The 22,977-nt window shown below is 39.6% G+C and overlaps 1 protein-coding gene across 1 annotated transcript in view; it reads right to left on the bottom strand.

Moving 5' to 3' along the window:
* LOC139143974 (uncharacterized) overlaps nucleotides 1-22,382 on the bottom strand; it is a 23,645-nt gene extending 1,263 nt beyond the window's left edge. Inside the window, exons 1-2 of the mRNA XM_070714601.1 lie at nucleotides 22,086-22,382; nucleotides 1-1,252 (exon numbers count right to left, since the gene is read on the bottom strand). The exon at nucleotides 1-1,252 is cut by the window's left edge and continues 1,263 nt beyond it. Coding sequence (XP_070570702.1) covers nucleotides 324-1,229 — 906 coding nt within the window. The 5' untranslated portion in view covers nucleotides 1,230-1,252; nucleotides 22,086-22,382 and the 3' untranslated portion in view covers nucleotides 1-323. The remainder of the gene's footprint in view (nucleotides 1,253-22,085) is intronic.
* Nucleotides 22,383-22,977: the final 595 nt, after the last annotated feature.

Below are 22,977 nucleotides of genomic sequence, written 5' to 3'. Positions count from 1 at the left end.
TGCAATCAGTAAAATAAACAATAAACCCATCTTTACTGTTTATCGTTACATTTAATACAAGCAATCAATAATGTAGCTTCATGGAAGCGCAGTTCGAAAATATGTAGGCTATGTATCAAAATGTCAACTGTCATGCGCATTGATGCATGGGTTTTAATACCTCTTTATTATTCTTTTGTTGGGTTAATACAGGTACAAAAAAATACCTGATGTAAATTTCATCTTTGGCTCGACAAAAAAACTTTCAATATGTCGATGCGCATGATAGTCAGAATTCGAAGTCATGGTATCAAAATCAACGTCAATAAAAACAAATCGCTTTTTTATCCGAAGATTAGTCCCCAACCGTATTCATTGTGTCCCCTTTTGTCGTCATTTCCGTTCCTGCGCACAACTTCTCGAGAATACTCTTCCGGTTGCTCATTCAAAATGGTGCGCTTTATGCTTTCCCGGAGAACGTCGATTGGCGATCGGTTCTGAGATTCGTTGGACGGTTCCTGCTCGTCAATGTCTGTTTCGTAGTCGTCAAAGTCCCTGTCTGGCATTTCTACGACAAGTGGGTCTTCTCCGGCCCGTTTGCCGAAAGTTAGGCCCCAGCCATACGTGTCTTGTAATCCTCGCTTCGCATTTGGTGGCGCCATGTTCACATTGTCTCCTAGGTTTTGCGGGCTCCTTTTCCCAAACATCATCCCCCAACCGTAATCCTTATGAGGCGGCACTTTCTTACTCTGCTGGTTGTCTCTTTTACCGAACATCATCCCCCAGCCATAGTCTTTGCCTCGTTTCACATCTACGCTCCGCTGTTGTTGTGCATTAAGCGGGCCTTCCAATTCCCCAGGAAACGTGGATGGTGCATGACCACCAAGAATGTTAATAGGTATTCTATGTCCGTCGACGTTTTCCCATTGGTAAGCAGGTTCACCTGCTTGGCTTCTCTTGCCGAACATCATGCCCCAACCGTAGTCATCTTTACCGGGATCTTTCTTTGCCTGTTGATCCTCCCGCTTGTCGAGCGTCCTCGCCCATTGGTACTCGTTTCTCTTTCGCATCTCCTCCGATGTCGCCTGTCCTGCGTGCGTCCCGATCTTTCCGGCTAACCAGCTCGCCGCAGGTTTCAGCCCTCCTTCGTCCGCATCAGCTTCTTCATTGAAATTCTTCAATGGTAGCCATGCCGACCATGTGACATCGAAATAAACGGACAGGAAAAACAAGAACGCCAAGTGCCTCATCACCTTCAGTCCTTTACGATAATCTGTAATAAATATCAAAATAGGAGATCAATCGATGAATCAAATGTGGAACATGTTTTTTCCTCACATAAGTTGCCATGCCAGTGGCTGTATCCTTTGATGAATTTTTTATCACTATTTCTGTTGTTAATGTTAATCGTGAGGTCTTTTTCTACTCCTCAATGTATATTGAGATACACAAAATTCAGCCAGTCAACTCAACCTAAATGTTTACATAGCATACACTGCGTGGTTCTTCTTGAGATATCTAACAATAAAAGTGTATTTTATATACAAGGACGCTGTTTTGACCAGCTGAATTCTGTTTATCTCAATATGCTTTTCTGGTTTGTTATAAAAGTAGTGAAAATATCATCAAAAGTTGCAGTTATTGGTCCTTTAATCAAACGCTTTCATTTGCAAGGTACAAAAATGACGATAAAGACAGCTACTCCCTCCACGATATGACAACCGTTGATTTATAGACGCCGTCAAAAGTTGACAAGAAAAGTACTTGTAAATGTGTACTTCACCTCTAGCTCTCGTATCAGTATTTACATATCTATAGAGCTCCTACGTGCTCGTCGATGCATCGAGGCATTTTTGAGATGTCATCTTGCATTCGACGATCCAGAGATCGCCTCTTTTCTATGATTATCATCACTGTACAGACAGCATCCAGCGCGCTAATATGTGTTCCCTAAATGTCAAACAGCGCATTTACACTTTGGAATGCAGCGCCCAGAAATCGTTTGTTCGGGAACTGTCCCCCTTTTTCTACGAATTCATGATCACATTCACTCGCATAGCGCCTAGTCACAAGAAAGGCACGTTCGTTTGTGATGATTGATTGTATTATATGTGACATCTAACTCTGCCAAATATTCGGTTGGCTAAATTCAGACAATATTCATCTTGTCCGGCATAAACTCGCTTTCGAAGAAACTGATGATGACGATGTTAATGCCGCGGTATGATATAATATATATATATATATATATATATATATATATATATATATATATATATATATATATATATATATATATATATATATATATATATTATGTGTGTGTGTGTGTGTGTGTGTGTGTGTGTGTGTGTGTGTGTGTGTGTGTGTGTGTGTGTGTATACATATATATACATATTTACATACATACATACATACATACATACATACATACATACATACATACATACATACATACATACATACATACATACATACATACATACATACATACATATATATATACATATATATATATATATATATATATATATATATATATATATATATATATATATATATATAATATATATATTTATATATGAAGTGAAGGCTATTTTAACTCTACACTCTCATTTATGTGTTGTTGGGAAGTACGCTTTTGTTTCTAGGTCGTGTTAAAATTTGATAAATAATATTTGTTTTAGTGGTGACATTTTCAAACAAACTCAGGTCGTTTGTTTAACAGCTTGATTTCCTCGTGGGAATTGTTTTGATAACATGAATCATTTTAATTGCAAAGTAATTATATCTGTCGCCTTAGTTTGATGCATCGCGTAATTCGCGTCTTCACGCGAGAAAAGATGATGTTTTCTACCTACATTTTACTACCTACATTTATGTTTTATATTAGACCTTGATGGCTTGAAAGTTGTGATAGTCGTATTTGTAAATGCGTCTAAAATTCACGCACTTTGGGAGCAGGCATTCCCTACTGCTGGCAAATCAAACATTCCCACTGTCAGTATTTGATTCTGTAGAATTTTCTCGAAAGAAAGCAGTAAGAAAGAGTTACTGTAGAATGTCAGGTTGGCTCCAGCAATTGACTGTACAACGTCAATTTGCTTTACATTCGATTAGAAGTTTCTGTCTTAGGGCGCACGGAATCGATAAAATGATCCTCCTATTTGGAAAACCTATAGCAGATATCGCCGACAAAAAACGCGCCTCCTCGGGTCCTCGGCCGCACTGCTGAGCAGTATGTCATCTACAGATAATCATAACTCTTCGCGACATGTATGTTTCTTAAAGGTATATTGTCACCTGTTCCACTTTTGCGCCGTGGCTACCATGGAAAGAGAAAAACCTAACCAATCACAGATTTTAAGCGGGTGGCCGCTTTTTAAAAACAGCGCCCACACACGGGTATTTTGAATACCAAGGAACGCCCCTTTGACCATATCATATATGGGCGTATTTAGATTACAGGTTACTGTATACCTTTAAGGGTTCTTTTCCTCTGATATGATTTGAATGCTATTTGCACTTTACATTATTGATTATTATTTTTATTTCTTGACATAAACCGACGATGCCGTTTATCGCTCTACTTCACTTCTAGGTTGTACTCTACAAAGAATTATATGTGACCGTAAGAATTTAACAGTCGCATTGTCAAAATAACGGAAGAATCCCTTTTATGAAAATAAATCTTCTATGGCTTGTGCATTTGGTTGTTATCAGTTTTTGGAATTTCAGTACCTAGTCCTCTAATAAACGTTTCTGTAATGACTTTGTACGCTTTTTATTATAGTAATGTTATCACTTCAATATTAGATCATTTGTAGAGATGGAGTTGATCATTTCTTCTTTCCATGATCTTTCGGAATCCTTGCAAACGATAGTAGAGGGGTGGCGAATCACTTGTAATCACTATTGGATCTTCTGTATGCTTGCGTTTATCATGTACAATCATTGTCACCGAATACGGCCTTTCAGGCGTCCACGAACTTCAAGCCTGGCGAGTATATCGATGTTTTGGAATATACGGAGATACTGGTGCGGTGATTAACGTCAAATAGAACGTTGTCGTTTGAAATATGACACTTTTATCAACACAGCATCACCAATCCAGTTCAACAGGCAGGAAAAAAATTAAACGTTACCGTTCTTATCAATAACGGTGTTACAGTACTATCTATAGGGATGACACAGAGAGACACAACACACCGTCTGACACCGACTAACAGTCAGACAGAGATAAAAGACAGACAGACAGACGGAAGACAGACAGACAGACAAAAGACAGTTTATGGAGACAGACGGAGAGACAAAGAAAGGGGAGACAAAGAGGTAGACAGAAGCAGACCTAGGCAGACAGACAGAGACAGGTAGAGAGAGGCAGACAGAGACGGAGTCAGACAGACAGACAGACAGACAATCGAACAGAAACGAAAGAGGAGGCAGAGACATATAAACGGGTAGGACTTACGAGGCGCCAAATGTAAAAAAAAAATTTACACAATCAAGCTCTTTTTAGAGATAGAAGAGGTGGAAAATGTATATATAGAGAGGAATTATGTATATATATATATACATGTAGAATACATACATACATACATACACATATACACACATATACACATACATACATACATACATACATACATACATACATACATACATACATACATACATACATACATACATACATACATACATACATACATACGTACGTACGTACGCACGTACGTACGTACGTATACGTACATCGGACTTTGATACAGCTCGAAGATTTTACATTAAGCCTCGTTTTCGAGGCTGCTGCTGACTTCTACAGTATCTGACAGCGCTGCAAAATCTTATATCAGCCTCGGTCTGATGAAGTATCAGAACGAGGTTCTATATGTAAGAAACTTCAGCACAGCTGCAAAAAGTTTATATATATCAACCTCGATCTGATAATACAACTACACACAGCAAAGTTTTACATACAACCTCGTTCTGAGGGCACAGCTATAGCTGGGAAGTTTTATACACAGACTCGGTGGGTAAATTTTACATACAAACTCGTTCTGAAGAGAGCTACAGCTGAGAAGTTTTATACACAGATTCGGTGGGAAATTTACATACAAACTCGTTCTGAAGACACAGCAAGCTGGGAAGTTTTATACACAGACTCGGTGGGAAAATTTTACATACAGCTAGCTGGGAAGTTTTATACACAGACTCGGTTGGAAAATTTTACATACAGCTAGCTGGGAAGTTTTATACACAGACTCGGTTGGAAAATTTTACATACAGCCAGCTGGGAAGTTTTATACACAGACTCGGTTGGAAAATTTTACATACAGCCAGCTAGGAAGTTTTATACACAGACTCCATGGGACACTTTTACATACAGACTCGTCTTGGATTGAGTGTAATACCTGGTGATGCTTGTGCTCAGAAAGCGTGATTGAACTCTGCCCGGTATCGTACGCGGCTAGAGCTAGCTCTGCATGGCAGGGCTGTGTGTTACCGGCGTTATACGGCCTCCCACCACAAGAGCCACTATGGGAGGCCGTATAACGCCGGTAACACACAGCCCTGCCATGAAGAGCTAGCATAGTGCTAGCGCTTATGCTATTCAAGTGCATTTGAACTTTCCGGTTTATTTTGTGCTAGCGACAACAATGACCGTGGTATTGCTATCACGAGAGATCACCACTGATCTGGGCTGTTCCTAGAAGAAAGGACATGCGCTAGGCGTCAACCACACAGTGCTCGTTCACTGCAGGTCACTGCAGTCGGCTGTGCAACCTACTTTCGCGGTCTACAGAGTTATTATAAAGACAAAAATTTAATTCGGAAATTTTGGTGCAATAAACCCATGCACTATGATGGATGAAGGCAAATTTGTGCAACAAGACAGCAATTCTTGGTCTTGGACTTTCCTCGGGGCATTCGACGCAAGGAGAGTGGCGGTAGGGCCTACACAGAGCATGGTGCTTGGGTGTGTTGAATACGAGAATTAGAAATGATCAGATATTCCAATTCACCAGTCAATCAGCGACACCCAGCCGATAGAGTATATGAGATTCATTGAACATGGCATGGAGGTAGAAAAAGATCTCTTGCGACCTCCATGCCGTCTTCAATGAATCTCATATACTCTGTCGGTTGAGCGTCGCTGATTTACTGGTGTTTTGAGTGTCTGATCATTTCTAATTCTCGTAAACACAACCGTTGTATTAGGGACTGGTCAGTGTCTTCGGCCTAGGGGGCGGTGGATTATTTTTGCCGATGTCAAAAAGTGGCTGAACCCCCCATTCCAACTTTCAAAAACAGGGTGACCCCACATTCCAACTTTCAAAAACAGGGTGACCCCCCTGTGTGAAACAAAGGTTAACAAAAGGTGGAATATAAATTGAATAATTATATATATATATATATATATATATATATATATATATATATATATATATATAAATATATATAATTTGGGGTATATTTTCAACAATCAGTCATTCTGTGTTTTAATGAAATTGGTGTCATGTCAGTTGTAAGATAGGAACTTAAAAGTGTCAATTCTAAAGTTTGAGTACAGTATTTTCAATGAGCTGTATGTATTCCAACTCTCTTTATGCATAAGCAAATGTCCAGAAACTATTGTAAGGAAAATGTGATTGAAATATTAGTGCATGTTGCTTCTTATAGAGAAAACAGAAAGTATCAAGAACTTGCCATGCTTTTCATATGAAGGGCATGCTGAAAAATATGTTTGATATTTTAAAGAAATGCGCCCAAGGGCGCGCCGAAAAATTTTAAACATACAGATATCTCAAATATATAATCAAATATATAAAGTTTTGCACAAGGACAGGGCTCTAAATATATGTCTTATTATTATTAAAGTAACGCGCCCGAAGGGCGCCCGAAATTCAACTCAATGCTGAAATTTGTGGCTGGCACAATGCATTTTATGCAAGTATGAGCCCTTGTTGAACTTGAAAGACACACTGACCCCCCCCCCCCTTATTGGCATTTCAAAAACATGGTGCTCCCATCACCAAAGTCAAAGACAGGGTGACCCCCATGAATCCACCGCCCCCCTGGCTACGCAACTGACTAGTCCCTTAGCTACATGCTCGTCGTACCTCCATGCTCCTTGTGTCAAATGCCCCGAGTAAAGTCCAAGACCAAGAATTGCTGTCTTTTTTACTCAAATTTACCTTCATCCATCATTGTGCATGGGTTTATTGCCAAGATTTCAGTATTAAATTTTTGTCTTTATCCTCGTAACTGTGTAGACCGCGAAAGTTCGTTGCACAGCTGACGGACTGCAGCGGTCTCAGTGAACGATCGGTGTAGGCCTATGGTTGACGCCGTTGTATGGTTGACGAGAAGCCCTGCGTACAGGTCTGTGTGTTCCCGGCCGTATAACGCCGGGAACACACCCGGGGGGACACACAGACATGTACACAGGGCTAGGCTGCGAGCAGCCCAGATCAGTGGTGATCTCACCTGATAGCAATACCACGATCATTGTTGTGGCTAAACCTTACTAGATCAAAATAAACCGGAAAGTTCAAATGCACTTTAATAGCACAAGCGCCAGCACTATCCCGGAGCACTATGCGTGTATTGGCTTTCGTCTTGCCAGGGTCTAGCCCTACGAGTATGGCGAGAGTGTCCGGCTTTGGCTACGCCGCCTCCTGCCTCCGGAGGTGGGAGGCGGCGTAGCCAAAGCCGGACACTCTCGCCATACTCGTAGGGCTAGCCAGGGTCTAGCCGCGTACGATACCGGGCAGAGTTCAATCACGCTTTCTGAGCACAAGCATCACCAGGCATTACACTCAATCCAAGACGAGTCTGTATGTAAAAGTGTCCCATGGAGTCTGTGTATAAAACTTCCCAGCTAGCTGTATGTAAAATTTTCCCGCCGAGTCTGTGTATAAAACTTCCTAGCTGGCTGTATGTAAAATTTTCCAACCGAGTCTGTGTATAAAACTTCCCAGCTAGCTGTATGTAAAATTTTCCAACCGAGTCTGTGTATAAAACTTCCTAGCTGGCTGTATGTAAAATTTTCCAACCGAGTCTGTGTATAAAACTTCCCAGCTAGCTGTATGTAAAATTTTCCAACCGAGTCTGTGTATAAAACTTCCCAGCTAGCTGTATGTAAAATTTTCCCACCGAGTCTGTGTATAAAACTTCCCAGCTAGCTGTATGTAAAATTTTCCCACCGAGTCTGTGTATAAAACTTCCCAGCTGGCTGTATGTAAAATTTTCCAACCGAGTCTGTGTATAAAACTTCCCAGCGTGGTGTGTCTTCAGAACGAGTTTGTATATGTAAAATTTTTCCACCTAGTCTGTGTATAAAAATTCCCAGCGTGCTGTGTCTTCAGAACGAGTTTGTATGTAAAATTTTCCCACCGAATCTGTGTATAAAACTTCTCAGCTATAGCTCTCTTCAGAACGAGTCTGTATGTAAAATTTACCCACCGAGTCTGTGTATAAAACTTCCCAGCTATAGCTGTGCCCTCAGAACGAGGCTGTATGTAAAACTTTGCTGTGTGTAGTTGTATTATCAGATCGAGGTTGATATATATAAACTTTTTGCAGCTGTGCTGAGCTGAGTAAGTTTCTTACATATAGAACCTCGTTCTGATACTTCATCAGACCGAGGCTGATATAAGATTTTGCAGCGCTGTCAGATACTGTAGAAGTCAGCAGCAGCCTCGAAACGAGGCTTAATGTAAAATCTTCGAGCTGTATCAAAGTCCGATGTACGTATACGTACGTGCGTATGTACGCATGTACGCATGTATGTATGTATGTATGTATGTATGTATGTATGTATGTATGTATGTATGTATGTATGTATGTATGTATGTATGTATGTATGTGTATATGTGTGTATATGTGTATGTATGTATGTATTCTACATGTATATATATATACATAATTCCTCTTTTTATATACATTTTCCACCTCTTCTATCTCTAAAAAGAGCTTGATTGTGTAAATTAATTTTTTTACATTTGGCGCCTCGTATAGGACTAGCAGAGATAGGGTATAGAGATGCAAAAAAGTCAGAGAGGCAGAGACAAACATATAAAGATAGACAAGAAAGCAGACGGGAAGATAGACAGAGAAAGATATAGAGCCAGGGACAGACAAAATTAGAAAACCAAAACTTAAAGAGACAGAATTTACAGTTTGAAGGTCACAAATTCCCGTCGAATCATAGACAGAAGGAATCTTTCCCTTGTAGTCTCAGTGACATTACTACCTTGGTTGTACAGCTGTGTATGCTCGCAACTTTGCATAAAAGACAAGAGATGTCTTCGGGATCAGATTACATAGCCCTACATTTTGTTTCTTAATCTTCCGTTTACAAGACAATTAATGGGGCTTCAGAATTAATGTGAGTCATAAGGAAATGTTTACTTCCATTCGCTGCCCACGGGACAGTAAAGTCGATTAACTATTCTATATCGGCGAATGGCAAATGGCGTCGCACGAAGGTCTCGTCCACCAACTCGCCGACATTTAACTGCGGGGATCACCAGTGAAAATGGCTAGGCGTTTTGTGTAATTGAAAGTCAAAAAAGTTTTCATGGCAGATTCCTATATTTTTTTGGATATCAAATGACACAGAGCTGAAGCATGGTGTGAAAATTGTAGTTTCCTTCCCTATGATTCTGAGTAATTCCTATTTGTCGTGTACAAATCATGATCAAATCGATTAATCGATGTTTGTTTTACTTTCAAATTAGAGACTTTGATTTTACTATCGATCTAGCTGTTCTGGTTCGTTCGAACTGCATTCAGGATGACGATAATATCTCTTAGAATATACTTCGCCGCTTTGCTGTGGGCTACTAAACTGATGCTGTTAACAAAGATTCAATGAAGTAGGACGATTTATTTACTTTCGGACAGCGTACCTTAATCTTCCTCCAGAGGCCGTGACTGAAATAATAATGAAGCAGTAGGATTGGCAACTCCTCCCAACAGAACCTCGAAACCGTTGACCGCTAGCGAAAAGTTCAACGGCAGTTCAAACACAGTGTCTTGACTTGAACTTGCACCGAACAACTATGTCGGGTTCATCATGAGTATACGTAGTACGAAATGGTTTAAAAGTTGGCACTGACCGGCGCTTAAAAATCAAACAATTCTGTCGTTTTATCTCTAAAAAAGCCTACTAATCAAAATGTATTTCCTTGAAGTTCTGCTTGTAACACATTTGCATTGTGGGAAATTTATCGGAGGCGCAGCGTCCATGAAAAATTCAGGAAACTGATGAACCTACAGAAAATTTGTGGTGGCGCAAATACTCCATTATACGACACTGCTGTCTGGGATACAAAACGCAGTATGTAATAACACGAGATCATAAAACTGTCGCTGATTACAAACCTTTCACATGCGACCTCAAATCTCTCAGGCCATCACACTGTGTTGTGCGCTGCCATTTACCTGACCCGCTGTTCGTTCTGATTTATTGCGATAAAAGGCTTAAGTTTAGCTGTAATTGCAATATCAATGCCATTTACTTCATATTTATTTTATCCCAAATTGACCTAGAGAATGATTTTATGACCCTAATTGTCCTCTATAACGTCATACTTGGCTAATTACAATATGACAAAATCGATCCACGAGTGTGCAATCCCTGTACATCTATGATATTGATAAAGAAAAATTATTGTTATCACAAATAAAAGAAGATAAAACTTATATTATTTATATGATTAAAACCTACAGATTTCATGATTATATGTCATCGGTGCGTTTACATATGCCAAAACCGTAGTAAGTACATTCAGTGCGTTCAGACACATATACACAACCTAGAAACACAATGTACTGGTACGTCCCAACCACACAAATGAAAGTGTGGGGCTAAGGGTATCTAGTTCTGACTGTCTGTCTGAAGATTGCGGGATGCATGAAACTTGAATAACAGATAATTATTTCTCTGTACGAAGTTATTTTTATTAAAGCCAAACTAGCTGTATCTTTTAGCATTATTTTCCTGCTATTATTTTCAAGCTAAAATAAGTTTGTGAGAATGTACTAATTTAAGTGTGTTGTTATTAACTACCCGCTGGGACTGTAAATGCAATTTCGAACAAGATAAAGATTACACAGCGATCAATGATGTTTGTCCAAACATTAAATCGCAGCCCAATGCTGAAAAGCAAAAACTGTGGATACTGTGCATATCTGCGCTGAAATCTTCACATAAACTGCACAGAAGAATCCAATGTAATGGATAGGGGTGGATATTTTCAACTGTAAAATTGTATGTTCTGTTTCCTTTGTAGAATTACAATTTTTTAAAAATGGCGAGAAATTAAAATGACTGTTAAAATTTGAATTTACTTATCAAATGGTTCACAAAGCAAAGGTTTTTTAATGCAGTAAAGGCACATATCCCTTCAGAGGGTAGAATTCAGAGAAAAGCATGAGAGAATAGGAAGATATTTTAAGGTCAACAAATTTCAAGAGTTACAGCTAGTGGGGCTTATATATATATATATATATATATATATATATATATATATATATATATATATATACATACTATATATATATATTATAAAACAGATACATACATACATACATACACGCGAGTGAAGACCTAGGTACGTTTTATGTGAGATGCACTCACCCTGATCAGCATGGCGCCTTCTAAGTTTGACCCGCCCGTCTCAACGACTATCCCCATTACCAATTCCACTTTATTTTATGTTGTGATTTATTGCATAGTGTGTGCTTCAAACAGAACGCAAGGAATTACTAGCCGTGTACTGAAAACATCCGTTACAGTGTGACCGTAAAGTTAATATTCCGCTCAAGCAAATAATACCGTTGGCATTTCCTAGTAATTTGCAACCGATATTTGCAAATTGCCGTCAATGAATTTAACGATTAACTTAATCGAGAGTGGTTTACTGTAACTTCCCATCAGCGACTATCATCGTCCGTAGGCGGTCCAAAAACTCCGTCCTTCCGTCCGTTAATTACAACTCACTTTAGATATTTTCTTTTCGCTCTCTTCTATGTTTTATATATTTTACCACGGCTACAAAATTTGTTATATTACTTCACTGAATCAAATCTTACATCAACGAATTCCTGATAAGTGTAATTTCGGTTTATACAGTGCAAGTTACTCCTAAACTACAGATTCAAATACATGTTTGTGAGTACGTGTATGACATCTGTATCATGGTACGCAAAGAGACCATATCAAGAAGCTTAAGCCAAAACCAACAGAAGTCTTTGTGAAAAATGAGTAATAGTATCCAATGACACGTGTGTCGGGACCGTTGATCGGGGACTCTGGTGCTCTACGATTCACCTGCTAACTGGATGAATATGCAAATTAGTCTGTTACCGGGCAACACCGGGTGTGTTTGCCCTGTTCGCACATTTACATAGTTTTAGTGATCAAACGCACCGGCTTTTTTATTGATCTCATGGGAGGTGTAACATTACCTGAACAGTAACAGCCAGCATGTAATTCCCCTTAAAAACTATCTACTGTTGATTGACCAATCAGAGTGCTCAATTCAGGGTGTTTTATCTACTCGTAAAGCCTTGGTCACCAAATTCCAGAAACGAATGACAGCGCCGTAGTAAAGTACTGTCCAATCAAAAGTGAACATGTCATATTCTGTAGACATCTGGTACGTTTTAATATTCAAATTTGGTAACACAGCGGAAACCAGCTGCAACACTAAATCTGCTGCATTTATAGGATGTTCCATTACATTGGAAGGCTATTTCACAAATAAAAGTTTTAATTCATATCCTAAACATGTTACATTGACAAAGGGGACGGTTGACGTAAACACATTGAAAACGAAAATATATCAGTTAGGGGCGATAGTTTTTAAGTCGGATAAAACCTTCATACTCGGGCTCTTCTGGTATATAAAGTCCAACCCTACGATAAAATGTCGAGGCCTGCGGCCTTGACATTTTATACTTGGGTTGGACTTTATATACCAGAAGAGCCCTCGTACTCGGGCTTTATCCTATACTTATAATCCCTTTAGATTAACCCTGTCTGCTATCCGCCTCTTAGATTGAAGTTAAGTTGCAATTAACGCATATAGCAGAGTTCTCTGATTTTTTGCATCGTCGTTACTGTTTTTCAACTTTTCTTTGATGTCTACGACACCTTATTTGTTAAAATAACATGCCAATCGCCGGGCGGTATACAAAATGTAAAATGAAAACTTAAATACTCATTTTCTAATAATTCCTGATTTGGCATGGCTTTCGAGGGTAGCCACATTAACTGCCCCGTAAATATATGCACAAAGATATGTATAATGCTTGGTCACATGTTTAAATCACATGATTATATATATATATATATATATATATATATATATAATATATATATATATATATATATATATATATATATATATATATACACACGAAATATCAGTGACTCGCCATTGTTTTCACAGAAGTAATTCAACAGAAACACCAATGTCACAACCAGGAGACTTTGCTATCTGAGAGTGTGCGCGATCCGCGAATGCATCTTCAGAATCAAGGAACGGCTTGATTTCTTGGCGTGCACCAATATATTGTTATCTTGTCTCTTCGCACGCCGTAGCGTTGTAGATCAACATCGCCGTTTTCACATTACACACACATTTCTTGATAAGGAATCGCTCGATTCCAGGATTTTTATTACTGCAGATACAGTCGACATTGCCGTGCTTGCTATCGCCCAATCATACAGTCAGACACATATCTAATGATAACTTTCGTTCCTCGCACTACGATAGGCCGTGTTTGAGCCTTATCTAAAACGATATGTACACCTTCAGGGGGATTATGGTTTCATTTTGCAGAAATGCAGTGCCAAGTACAAGGTGGAATTTTTGGAAACCTCGAAAGAGAGACAGTTCCCTTCTTTCTAGCAACCTTTCAGCCGAAAAATACCCGACAATAAGAACTACGTTTTGTTTCTGCTTTTAAGATCGCCACAGCTTGTAAACGACTGAAGTGCTTTGAATTTTAGATTTTGTGAGAGCGGCTGTGTCGTAAAATCGTGTGGCAGCCAGTTTCCAAAATAACACTCCAACCTCTGGCTCTTGATGACAACCCAGTAAATTCCCCGTAATCCCTCTGAAAATTTATCAACTGCTCAATTCTATGTGGCTCTAACATTTACGACAGCCGGCCCGTTGTTCAAATTGCACGTTGCGCGCTCAAGCTACGATGCTATTAATTGATTCTCGTTCTCTTAAAACCACCTCTTTAGGCGAACAGGCGAGCACCCAAAGCTTCAGCCCATTTGTCACCAACGACTTCCTATTTTTACAAACAAATGTCTGCCCGTGACTATTATCGGTCACTGGGCCGAAGGCAGTCGTTTATAGCATGCGGTGGCGAGATAGTGTAATACCCAGTTCAGACGTAGACGTGTATGATCAGCAGTCGCTCTGAGGCGAAACAGGTAATCTTCAAGACGTCGATGATATCTTGTATAAATTTTATTTGCAAAATTTTAATCTCTGTATCTTAGCCCTGCTATTTTACTCAATCAAAGAGCAGGATGCATGACCATGTGATTTTTTCCTCGGTCGTTCTATCAATCTTCCCGACGAGTATTGACCTTCTGGGATATGTTTCTCTGAGTTCAGCATTCCCTTCTCTTGGCATACGTGTTTCTAGAAACTTGTGTGATGTTTGACTAAGAGATATTGCAGCCTGTATATTTTCTGTGATTTTACATTTCCAAGGAGTATCGACTTCACTACGATATTGTGAAAGCTGACTGAGGAGTCGAAAAAAGCGTTTTACGCCGCCATGACCTCCTGCGGTTGGTTCTTGTAGGATGGGAGTTCTACAGATATATCGATATGACGCTTCATTTCAATCAAACGCTTCCTAGAGATTAAAATCACTTTCATAAATTATACTAGGTTAAAAAATCAGGAAATCTCTCTATGTGTCATATCTTCAATGACGTAACAACTGACCCCTTTCCAGAGTCCGTTAAATCACGTGACCACTGCTCATCGATAGGGTAATCACATTGCCCTTCCTCAAATAGGAAGTTTGACATTTTAACATCCGGGTGGCAACGAGTTAAACGGAAGATGTATTTTTTGCGAAAGAATATGAGGTTGTCAAAATATAACAAATTACCGACGATCTTAAGGAAATGGACCTGCCTGTGGGTTTTCCTACAATATCAAAACGAAGTTTAATTTTTGATCCTCTTCATTTTCAAAGCTTTTGACGATATAACGGAAATAGTACGTCGGGAGAAAAACAAAGCGAATGGAATACGATACAGAAAGTAAGAAGAAAAGACATGTATTTGTACCAATATCCTCGTAAGTCCATTTTAATTTTCCCTCGATGAACACAAAGCTACATGCATGTTTAATGCAAGCAGTACATTTCGTACCGTGCGCGTGGCTGTAGTTCAGAGGGGCTGTTCTATCCTACCGTATGTAGATACTGTTTATTCGAGCAGCGTCTACATTAATTCAATAAGTCGCCCATGATGAAACGCGTCAAGGCATAAGAATTGTCGGAGACTGAATAAAATGGAAGTATGTACAAGATCTGATCTTGCTACTTTTAGCAAACTCCGCCGTAAATATTTTTTATCACAAATAAATAACACGCCTTCGCCACGGGTAGTGTTTTGTTTGAAGGAATCGAACAGTGCGCCGTCTTGACAAACGATGTAAGTGATTTAGCACCCGACTAAGCGCCCTTCTTACAAGTGTGCATTTTAATGTCCTGCGGGAAACGGCGCGCGATTAAAGACAGATATTTGGCAGACGAGACTCAATCTGTTGAAAGAAAACTATAATGGAGCACGTTGTTCAGAAAAGTGTGAAATTACCAAGATAAACTTCAAGCAGTCTCATAAATGATGATGACAGGCGCGAATTACTAAATGCTCGAATGGACACTTAGCATTTTGCTCGTTGCCACTGATAAGGAGAGATTTAGTTTTCGCCGTGGCGATACGTCTGACCTGTTTCTAAATCTAACGTAAAAAATGTTACCTGTTTCTTTCTTTAAATAATTTTAACATTCCAGGAGTAATCTTGGCCTCAAAACAATAGATACACTATTTCAGTAACATTTCCTATTTCATTCCTACTTTATATGGTTATTATTATTATCACTTTTGTAAATCTTACCAGGAAAAACTATGTGGCAGCAAAACGTTTGGAGCAATAACTTTGATGCATTGAAAAAAATTTTCACGATTCGTCGCCATTGTCAGAAAATAAATGTTGCACATTTCTAGGAAGGGGTTTTATGAACCGCCGTCAATCCGAATGGCTTAGGTCAGAGCATCATGTTTGATCATTTTGGCTCAAATAATGAAAGTACATGTTAATACAAAGACCTAAGTCATTGAATTTATTCTCCGCAACTTTTGAAACACGAAATACAGGTCACTAGAATGACAGGGTGTGTTGTAAGATATCCTAACCGTTAATGTACATGCACACATATAAAATTTTAATGCTGAACCAAGGTTTCCGGATCTTTCACATAAAGAATATATTTTCTATTCACTGGACATTTTAAGTAATGTTAAGCCTGTTGAAATTTCGTTTCTATTCCTTTTCCAGGTCGATTTTCAGCTTTAGATTCCAGTTGGAGATATGGATCTCGCAAACGGGTATACCAGAATAGCATATCCATCATTCCAGACATCTTTATAGGTTCTCAACGATAGTCGCAAGTACTAAGGGGCTTCGTATTCGATCAGGAGTCACGTGATCGCCGCCAGTTTTGCAATATTTGCGGCGTGCGAACGTGCCATCACGCATGGACGTACGGTTAGTAATAACCCTGCCACAGCCTCGATCTCACACTGTCGAGCTTGTGGCTGTCTTCTACAGTTGCTGTTTGTTTCGTGTCACTTTCTAATCATTAGATTTACGGACACTTTTCGGATGTCGTTAACGTTGCAGTACTGTATTCGGAGACATCCATAGTTCATAATTATGCCCTCAGACTAATCTAGCTTTCATATAACAAAAGCTCATCATCTATTGGCCGTACACGGAATATATAAGTAAACTGTTGAACCGTTATCTACGGAAGACGTCATCAATTACAGCACTATCACTTTTCACCTGTCTCGTTTAGTGTAGAATTTACACTTTATTTCAATGCTTAAGGTTCATATCTTTGAATATCTCAGAATAATTTTATTAGCGTTGACTTATTTATGCCAGTCATATACCATCGTTGGGATTGCTAAGCGTGTTAAGCCCTGGTCGTAAAAAAGAGCGTGAAATGTATGACTTATGTCGTACAGTACAGATATTTCATATTTTATTGTGTCCACTTACATGAATACTTTATGTGTGCGTTTACGGTGATACGCCCCTCGGAACCTTTGCAGAAAATCTGATACTTTGTTGAAACTTTTCCTAAAGAATCTTAAACATTAAATTCTTTTTTCTTCAAAATCAAGAATGAAAATCGGGGATCACCTCAAAATAGTAGAATTGGAGTAACAAATTACCGAACATTTACTGTTTGAAATTCAAAATGGCCGAGCTATAAGCTTACGCGTATTAACTCTTTAGGGAAAATTAATTTTTCGATTTCAACGACGAAAACTTCGTTTAATCCACAATGTTCAAAAGGGTTCTCACAAAAAGCAGACCAGAAGGGTATTGTAAAGTCCTCAGGTCGCTTTCTCCCTCAAACAATTATTTGCCTCATCAATACACTTGTGGATGACGGATAATACTTCAATTTTTTATAAACGCATTTGGTTTATTGGCGCCAGCGTACAAGTGAAGGCAATTATCATTCTTTAAAATCTTTGTTCTTTGAGTGTCCATGCAACATCTCTAAGATCATGGGGAAAATTAAAGGTATGATGTTGAAAGCACCTTTCGTTTTTGCTCAGACACTTTACCGAGGCCATTACACTTTGCGGGGGATATGCCAAACTCGAAAATGAAAGCGTTTAAGTGTACTTTACTCATACTTTACCAAGGAAACATTGCGCTGTTTACTTTCACGGAAGAAAAAAAATAAAGGCAGGAGTTATACTCCATTAGATTTTGCATTGGATAAGCAACTTATTCAGAAGTTATTAGAATTCGAAATTCAACATGGCCGCCATTCTGTGCTAACTTTTTGACGGAAAAGGTTTTTTTTTGTAAAAATTTAACTTCTCGGTAGGTTTCAATAAGCTCGCATGATTATAACAAGATGATTATGTGTCTGGATTTGCGATTTGCGATTTAGAGAGTCGATATGTTTGTATCGGGACTTACGCGAACTGCCCTTACTGTATCTGAGTGGGCACCCCAAGCAGAAGTCGTTACGTCGTATGCATTACTAATGCCAGGTTTTTGTAAATTGGCTGCCCGTTAGTATATGCTAAGATGAGTTGAAGAAGGCACAAGAGATCTAGGTTCTGCTTTCACTTAATTCAACATGCGCGAAAACTTTGTAGATTTTAATTTTCTACTAGTCTTGCTTAGGGTTAAAAGCTCGTCAGTTGGAGAGAGAAGTTCTAATTGTAATCAGCCTGGGAAAATTCGAGTCAGACTCATATCAGAGACCTGAAGACAACCGTCGATAGATTGTGTATGGAACACAGCTTTCGTTAAACTACATTGCTAATCTCGAACGAAGAATCAGTCGACACTATCTATGTAATATCTGTAACGGAGCTGTTCATTTCTTAATTGTCAGGGGGGGGGTCTATTAATAAATGACGCAAACTGATGAGATAAGCAAGTTTACTGAATAATTGCACTTCAATTTGAAGTCACAACGGGCACTAAAGAGCAGGTTATTAAACCCGGAACAAGAGTCTCTATAAGACAGAGCAAATATAGGATCCCTACGGGGTGTGTACTTGTGTCTTTGCAGTGACGCTGCTTGTGTACATTATGTTTTAAACAAAGCAGTAATTTTCCTTTTTTGTAAAGAAAAGATTTGAAATACACACAGCGACGGGGTTATTACATTTCCCGTCGACGGAAATCCTAAATACAAACGCGTTTTGTAAATATGCATACCATAGAGAATACATATCACGCTCAAATAATTAAAAAAGCGTATATCAATTTTATATCGATGGGCGCCTACTATAATACCCTCAATTCACATTATGAATAGTACTTGACCGTAGTTGGCCAAGTAGTGTTGGCGACCTATAGCTTCGCTGAAGAAAAACGGTCGAGACATGAAACCGCGAAGCCTGTCACATATTTCCTCTCCAGAAAGGCGGGAAACGGTTTCTAATTTCGTCTGAGTTCTACGCGTCGCTGTTCGGCCCAGGGCGGCAAGTTCGAATTTTAATTACGATAAATACCGATGACACACGACCCGAAGGCACGGCCTGATATCCGGTTGGCTCCACTTCTGTGAGCGATATAGATGCAATCTTTCGTGTGAATCGCTTGGGCGACATTTCATCAGGTCGTCTGCGTCAGAATGTTTTCAATCACTTGGCTCGTTCACACATAAAACATTCACCCTTTCTTGAATTCGAACCCAAAACAAAAAATAAGTCGCGTATCGCTGACGGGATGGACTGCGTAGCGTCATCACAATGACCCAATTTGGAATACCTGAGCCCTCTGTGGTCGAAGCGTTGGCCAATACTCTCTCCGCTTATAGAAAACAAAATGCAAGGCCCGAGTTGAAACTCCCGCGATTCAACGATTTGTATTCTAACAATCTCCAAATACGTTGTCAAGCCCTTAGCATGGACACTGTCTCGGCACACTATACACATGTATTATCAAAACGACTCGTAAAAAATATTTCTTCAATATCACAATATTCATCGTACCAGCCCAGTTTTATCAAAGACTGTATTTTTTTTTGCCTGTGCAGCAATTACAGACCACATATTTCACTGACTTGAGGCGATCAATTATTTTTATAGCGTGGCCCTCCGTGTCATAACGAGTGTGTTCCATAATTGATACAAATCACAACAACAAATTTAATTATGGCCGAGCCACGCTGGGCAGAACAGCTAGAGCGATCTCGCATGATGGATAGGAACTGAGACTAAAGGTTAGGCTCACGATGCACATACCATTGTTAGGGAAACGACGTGACAGGGCCGTCTAAACGTGCCAGCTGAACATCCCCTTTAACCTTTTTAGTGCTGTAATTTTTCCCATCAAAACTTTAGTGCAACATTCTAACAATTTTCTGTAATTTTTTAGTATTTTGGACCAAATGGACATCAGTACACGTTTCATTGGCTACAGGTTTTCATCAAAATTTTGGCAAAATTCTGAAAAAAAATTGACAACTGTACATTTTATAAAGGCGACAAACGTTGGCGCTCAAAGGGTTAAAGCTCCTTCTTGCATACGTTGGTACATCTTCAAACAGGCCCCGAGTATTCTCATTATACGCATGTGGTGACCCTTGAAAAACGCCTGCACAATTGAAATGAGGGGTGTGCATGACTTATATGAGGCATGAATTTTCTTCAATTTAATTAATGCAGGTGTGTTAGAATGTGTCAGCTCTTCACGTGTGTATGCATCCGTACGGAGACGTAACAGAATCAAATTTTGGCCTAACCAGGTGACAATCTCCTTTCAATGAGTTTGTCTGGGCACGCGCCTCTAATGAGTTAAGCCAAGCTCTCTAAGCACATTACGTAGCTAGTTAGATCTGTGATCCATACCTTTGACAAATTACAGTTACAAAAATTGCATTAGACCAAATCAAGTGCATAACTAAGTCGTCACAGCGCTCCTGATAAATTCGCAAGATTCGAGCTACCGACTCTAATCACGGGGACAGTCATCCTGCACCCGGGGGCTTTGCAGTGTTTACGCGTTGAATACACTTTGTCCCGCCGAGACCATAAGGAAATCCGTGAAGTCCAAATCGATTTAGAGTGTTTTTTCCTCGGTTCTCAAAATCACATTTTTCTTCAGAAGTCGACATTCCGCCGATTAGATTTACAAATTTTGAATCGGCAGCGGAAGAGGCACGTAATCTGATCAGAAAGTAACTGTCCGCATACTTGAACAACACTCACAATTAACGGTGTTCATCGTCAGTATATTCTTAATACCGTCGCTGTAACCCGGGAATGATTGATGAGCTCGCTTGCAAAGTGGCAGAGCGGTATAGGAACTGTTTTTTCTGATTTCTGCATAATGTAATCTCTCAAAATATAATATCTATCTATACGCACCAATGAACCACCGCTTAAAGTTGAACTAACGACGCGTATCCCCCGTAACAGACATGAATGTGACCATTTTCGGGCACATTCGCCGATTATTTGGCAAAGCTGCACATGACCCGCCAAAATGACACTTCGTTTGGAGTTGCAAACAGCAGGTATGGGGTGAATATTCCGCTGCCAGATCTCTGACCTTCTCAAGAGCGCTACACGTATGGTTAAGTACCGTCTTAGAATCAGGTTACGTATCAGAATGATGTCGGCTAGAGAGGTGCGATTCTGAGCTCTACTTCGAAAGGTCGCAGCATTATGTGACTTAGCAGCGCGACAATTTAGCAGTGTTCTTACCAAGTTGATGTTCTTTTTTGCACGAAATGGCTTGAGATGCCTGCATGATAAATGGCAAGACGAACCATACCCCTGGTTTTTTTCTACGATTGTCATTAAGATACACAAAATGTCACAATACCTAGACTTTGTATCAGATTATGGTCCATAACTGATAGCTATCAAATGTTTGGGGTTGCGCTTTTGACAAATGGCTTGCCAGTATTTGTTTTACATCCAATCAAAAATACAAGTAGGCCTAATCCCCGATGGAAATGTCTCGCAAAAAAGAAAGAAAAAAAACTATAATTGTAAAACTTCACCAGTTTCGGGTTGTCGTGTAAGAAAATCAGCGTAGTGGTGTAATATCACTACCACCAAAATTAGAACTGTATTTCACTTGTTGACCGAAAAACAACTGCATCTAGTGTTTCAAATGGAAAGTGCGCTCAATATGGGCTAATGTGTATGCTAATGATCACACTCCGATTGGGGCCAGCCACTCCGATATGCTGTGCAAACACGCCATAAAGCTTTCCCCTGCTAATGCCATGTATAAGAACACGTACAGATAACTGTTTAAGTAGGATCTTACCAGTGACAGCAGTGTTCGGTATCCGCCAGTCGCGTCAAAAAAATAGTTTGGCACCGAAAAAAGAAATCTCCCCTCGCTAGGTGTCCGATACGCCTTATAACGTTGAGCCTCCAACCGCCGACTTTATATAGTGAATATGAATGGCGCAGCACGCATAATTAGATGGGTTGCTAAATTGATGGTGGGTGTTTCGGATAAATGATATCAGGAAGGCAAACACTTGAATGACTTAATGCTCAGCTTGGTAAAATGGTTTCTTGCAACCGTCAAGTGGTTCGGCTCAACTCGTTACAAATCGATAACTCTCTGTATATTCCTCTATATTCCTTGAAAAGATCGCTTAAAATAAAACTATTGCTCTGCATCATCGCTTTTTGTGAAAAAAAATTCACGAAAAGGCTTAAAGCTAAAAAAATGAGTGATTGATTACATCGGCTGCACATAGCAATGACATACCCATCTTTGCTTGTATTATGCAAATATCGATCATTAACCTTTGACCGCGGCTCGGTGTTCTTTCCCCGACGGCTTCCTCAATCGAAACTTCACTCCTCCAGAGAGGAAATTAATTTTGGTGACAATAAATTCCTTTTTGGTGAGTTTGAATCATCCATAATAGAGCCAAAATCAACACTTGAAACAACCAGGACGTGTGAGAAGTCAATTGGTTTTGTAGGCGGGTGAATAAACTGGTTACCGCCAATCCCACAGGTGATATAGAGGATGGATGTGAGATGACGTCACGCGATTGCGCAGTTTCGGCCACGCTAGCGTCAAAAGAAACCATGGCCTGTAAACAATCGTCACTGTCGTGAAGGAAGTGGTAGAAATGTTTCTTTTTTCTGAGAAATCGCTCAAGTGGATGATTTTTGACGTTTTGTATGTGTCGCCA

The sequence above is a fragment of the Ptychodera flava genome, chromosome 11 (genome assembly GCF_041260155.1).
Source record: "Ptychodera flava strain L36383 chromosome 11, AS_Pfla_20210202, whole genome shotgun sequence".
Lineage (NCBI taxonomy): Eukaryota > Metazoa > Hemichordata > Enteropneusta > Ptychoderidae > Ptychodera > Ptychodera flava.
Note: the sequence above shows the minus strand (reverse complement) of the source record. Positions and strands in the feature narration are given on the sequence as shown.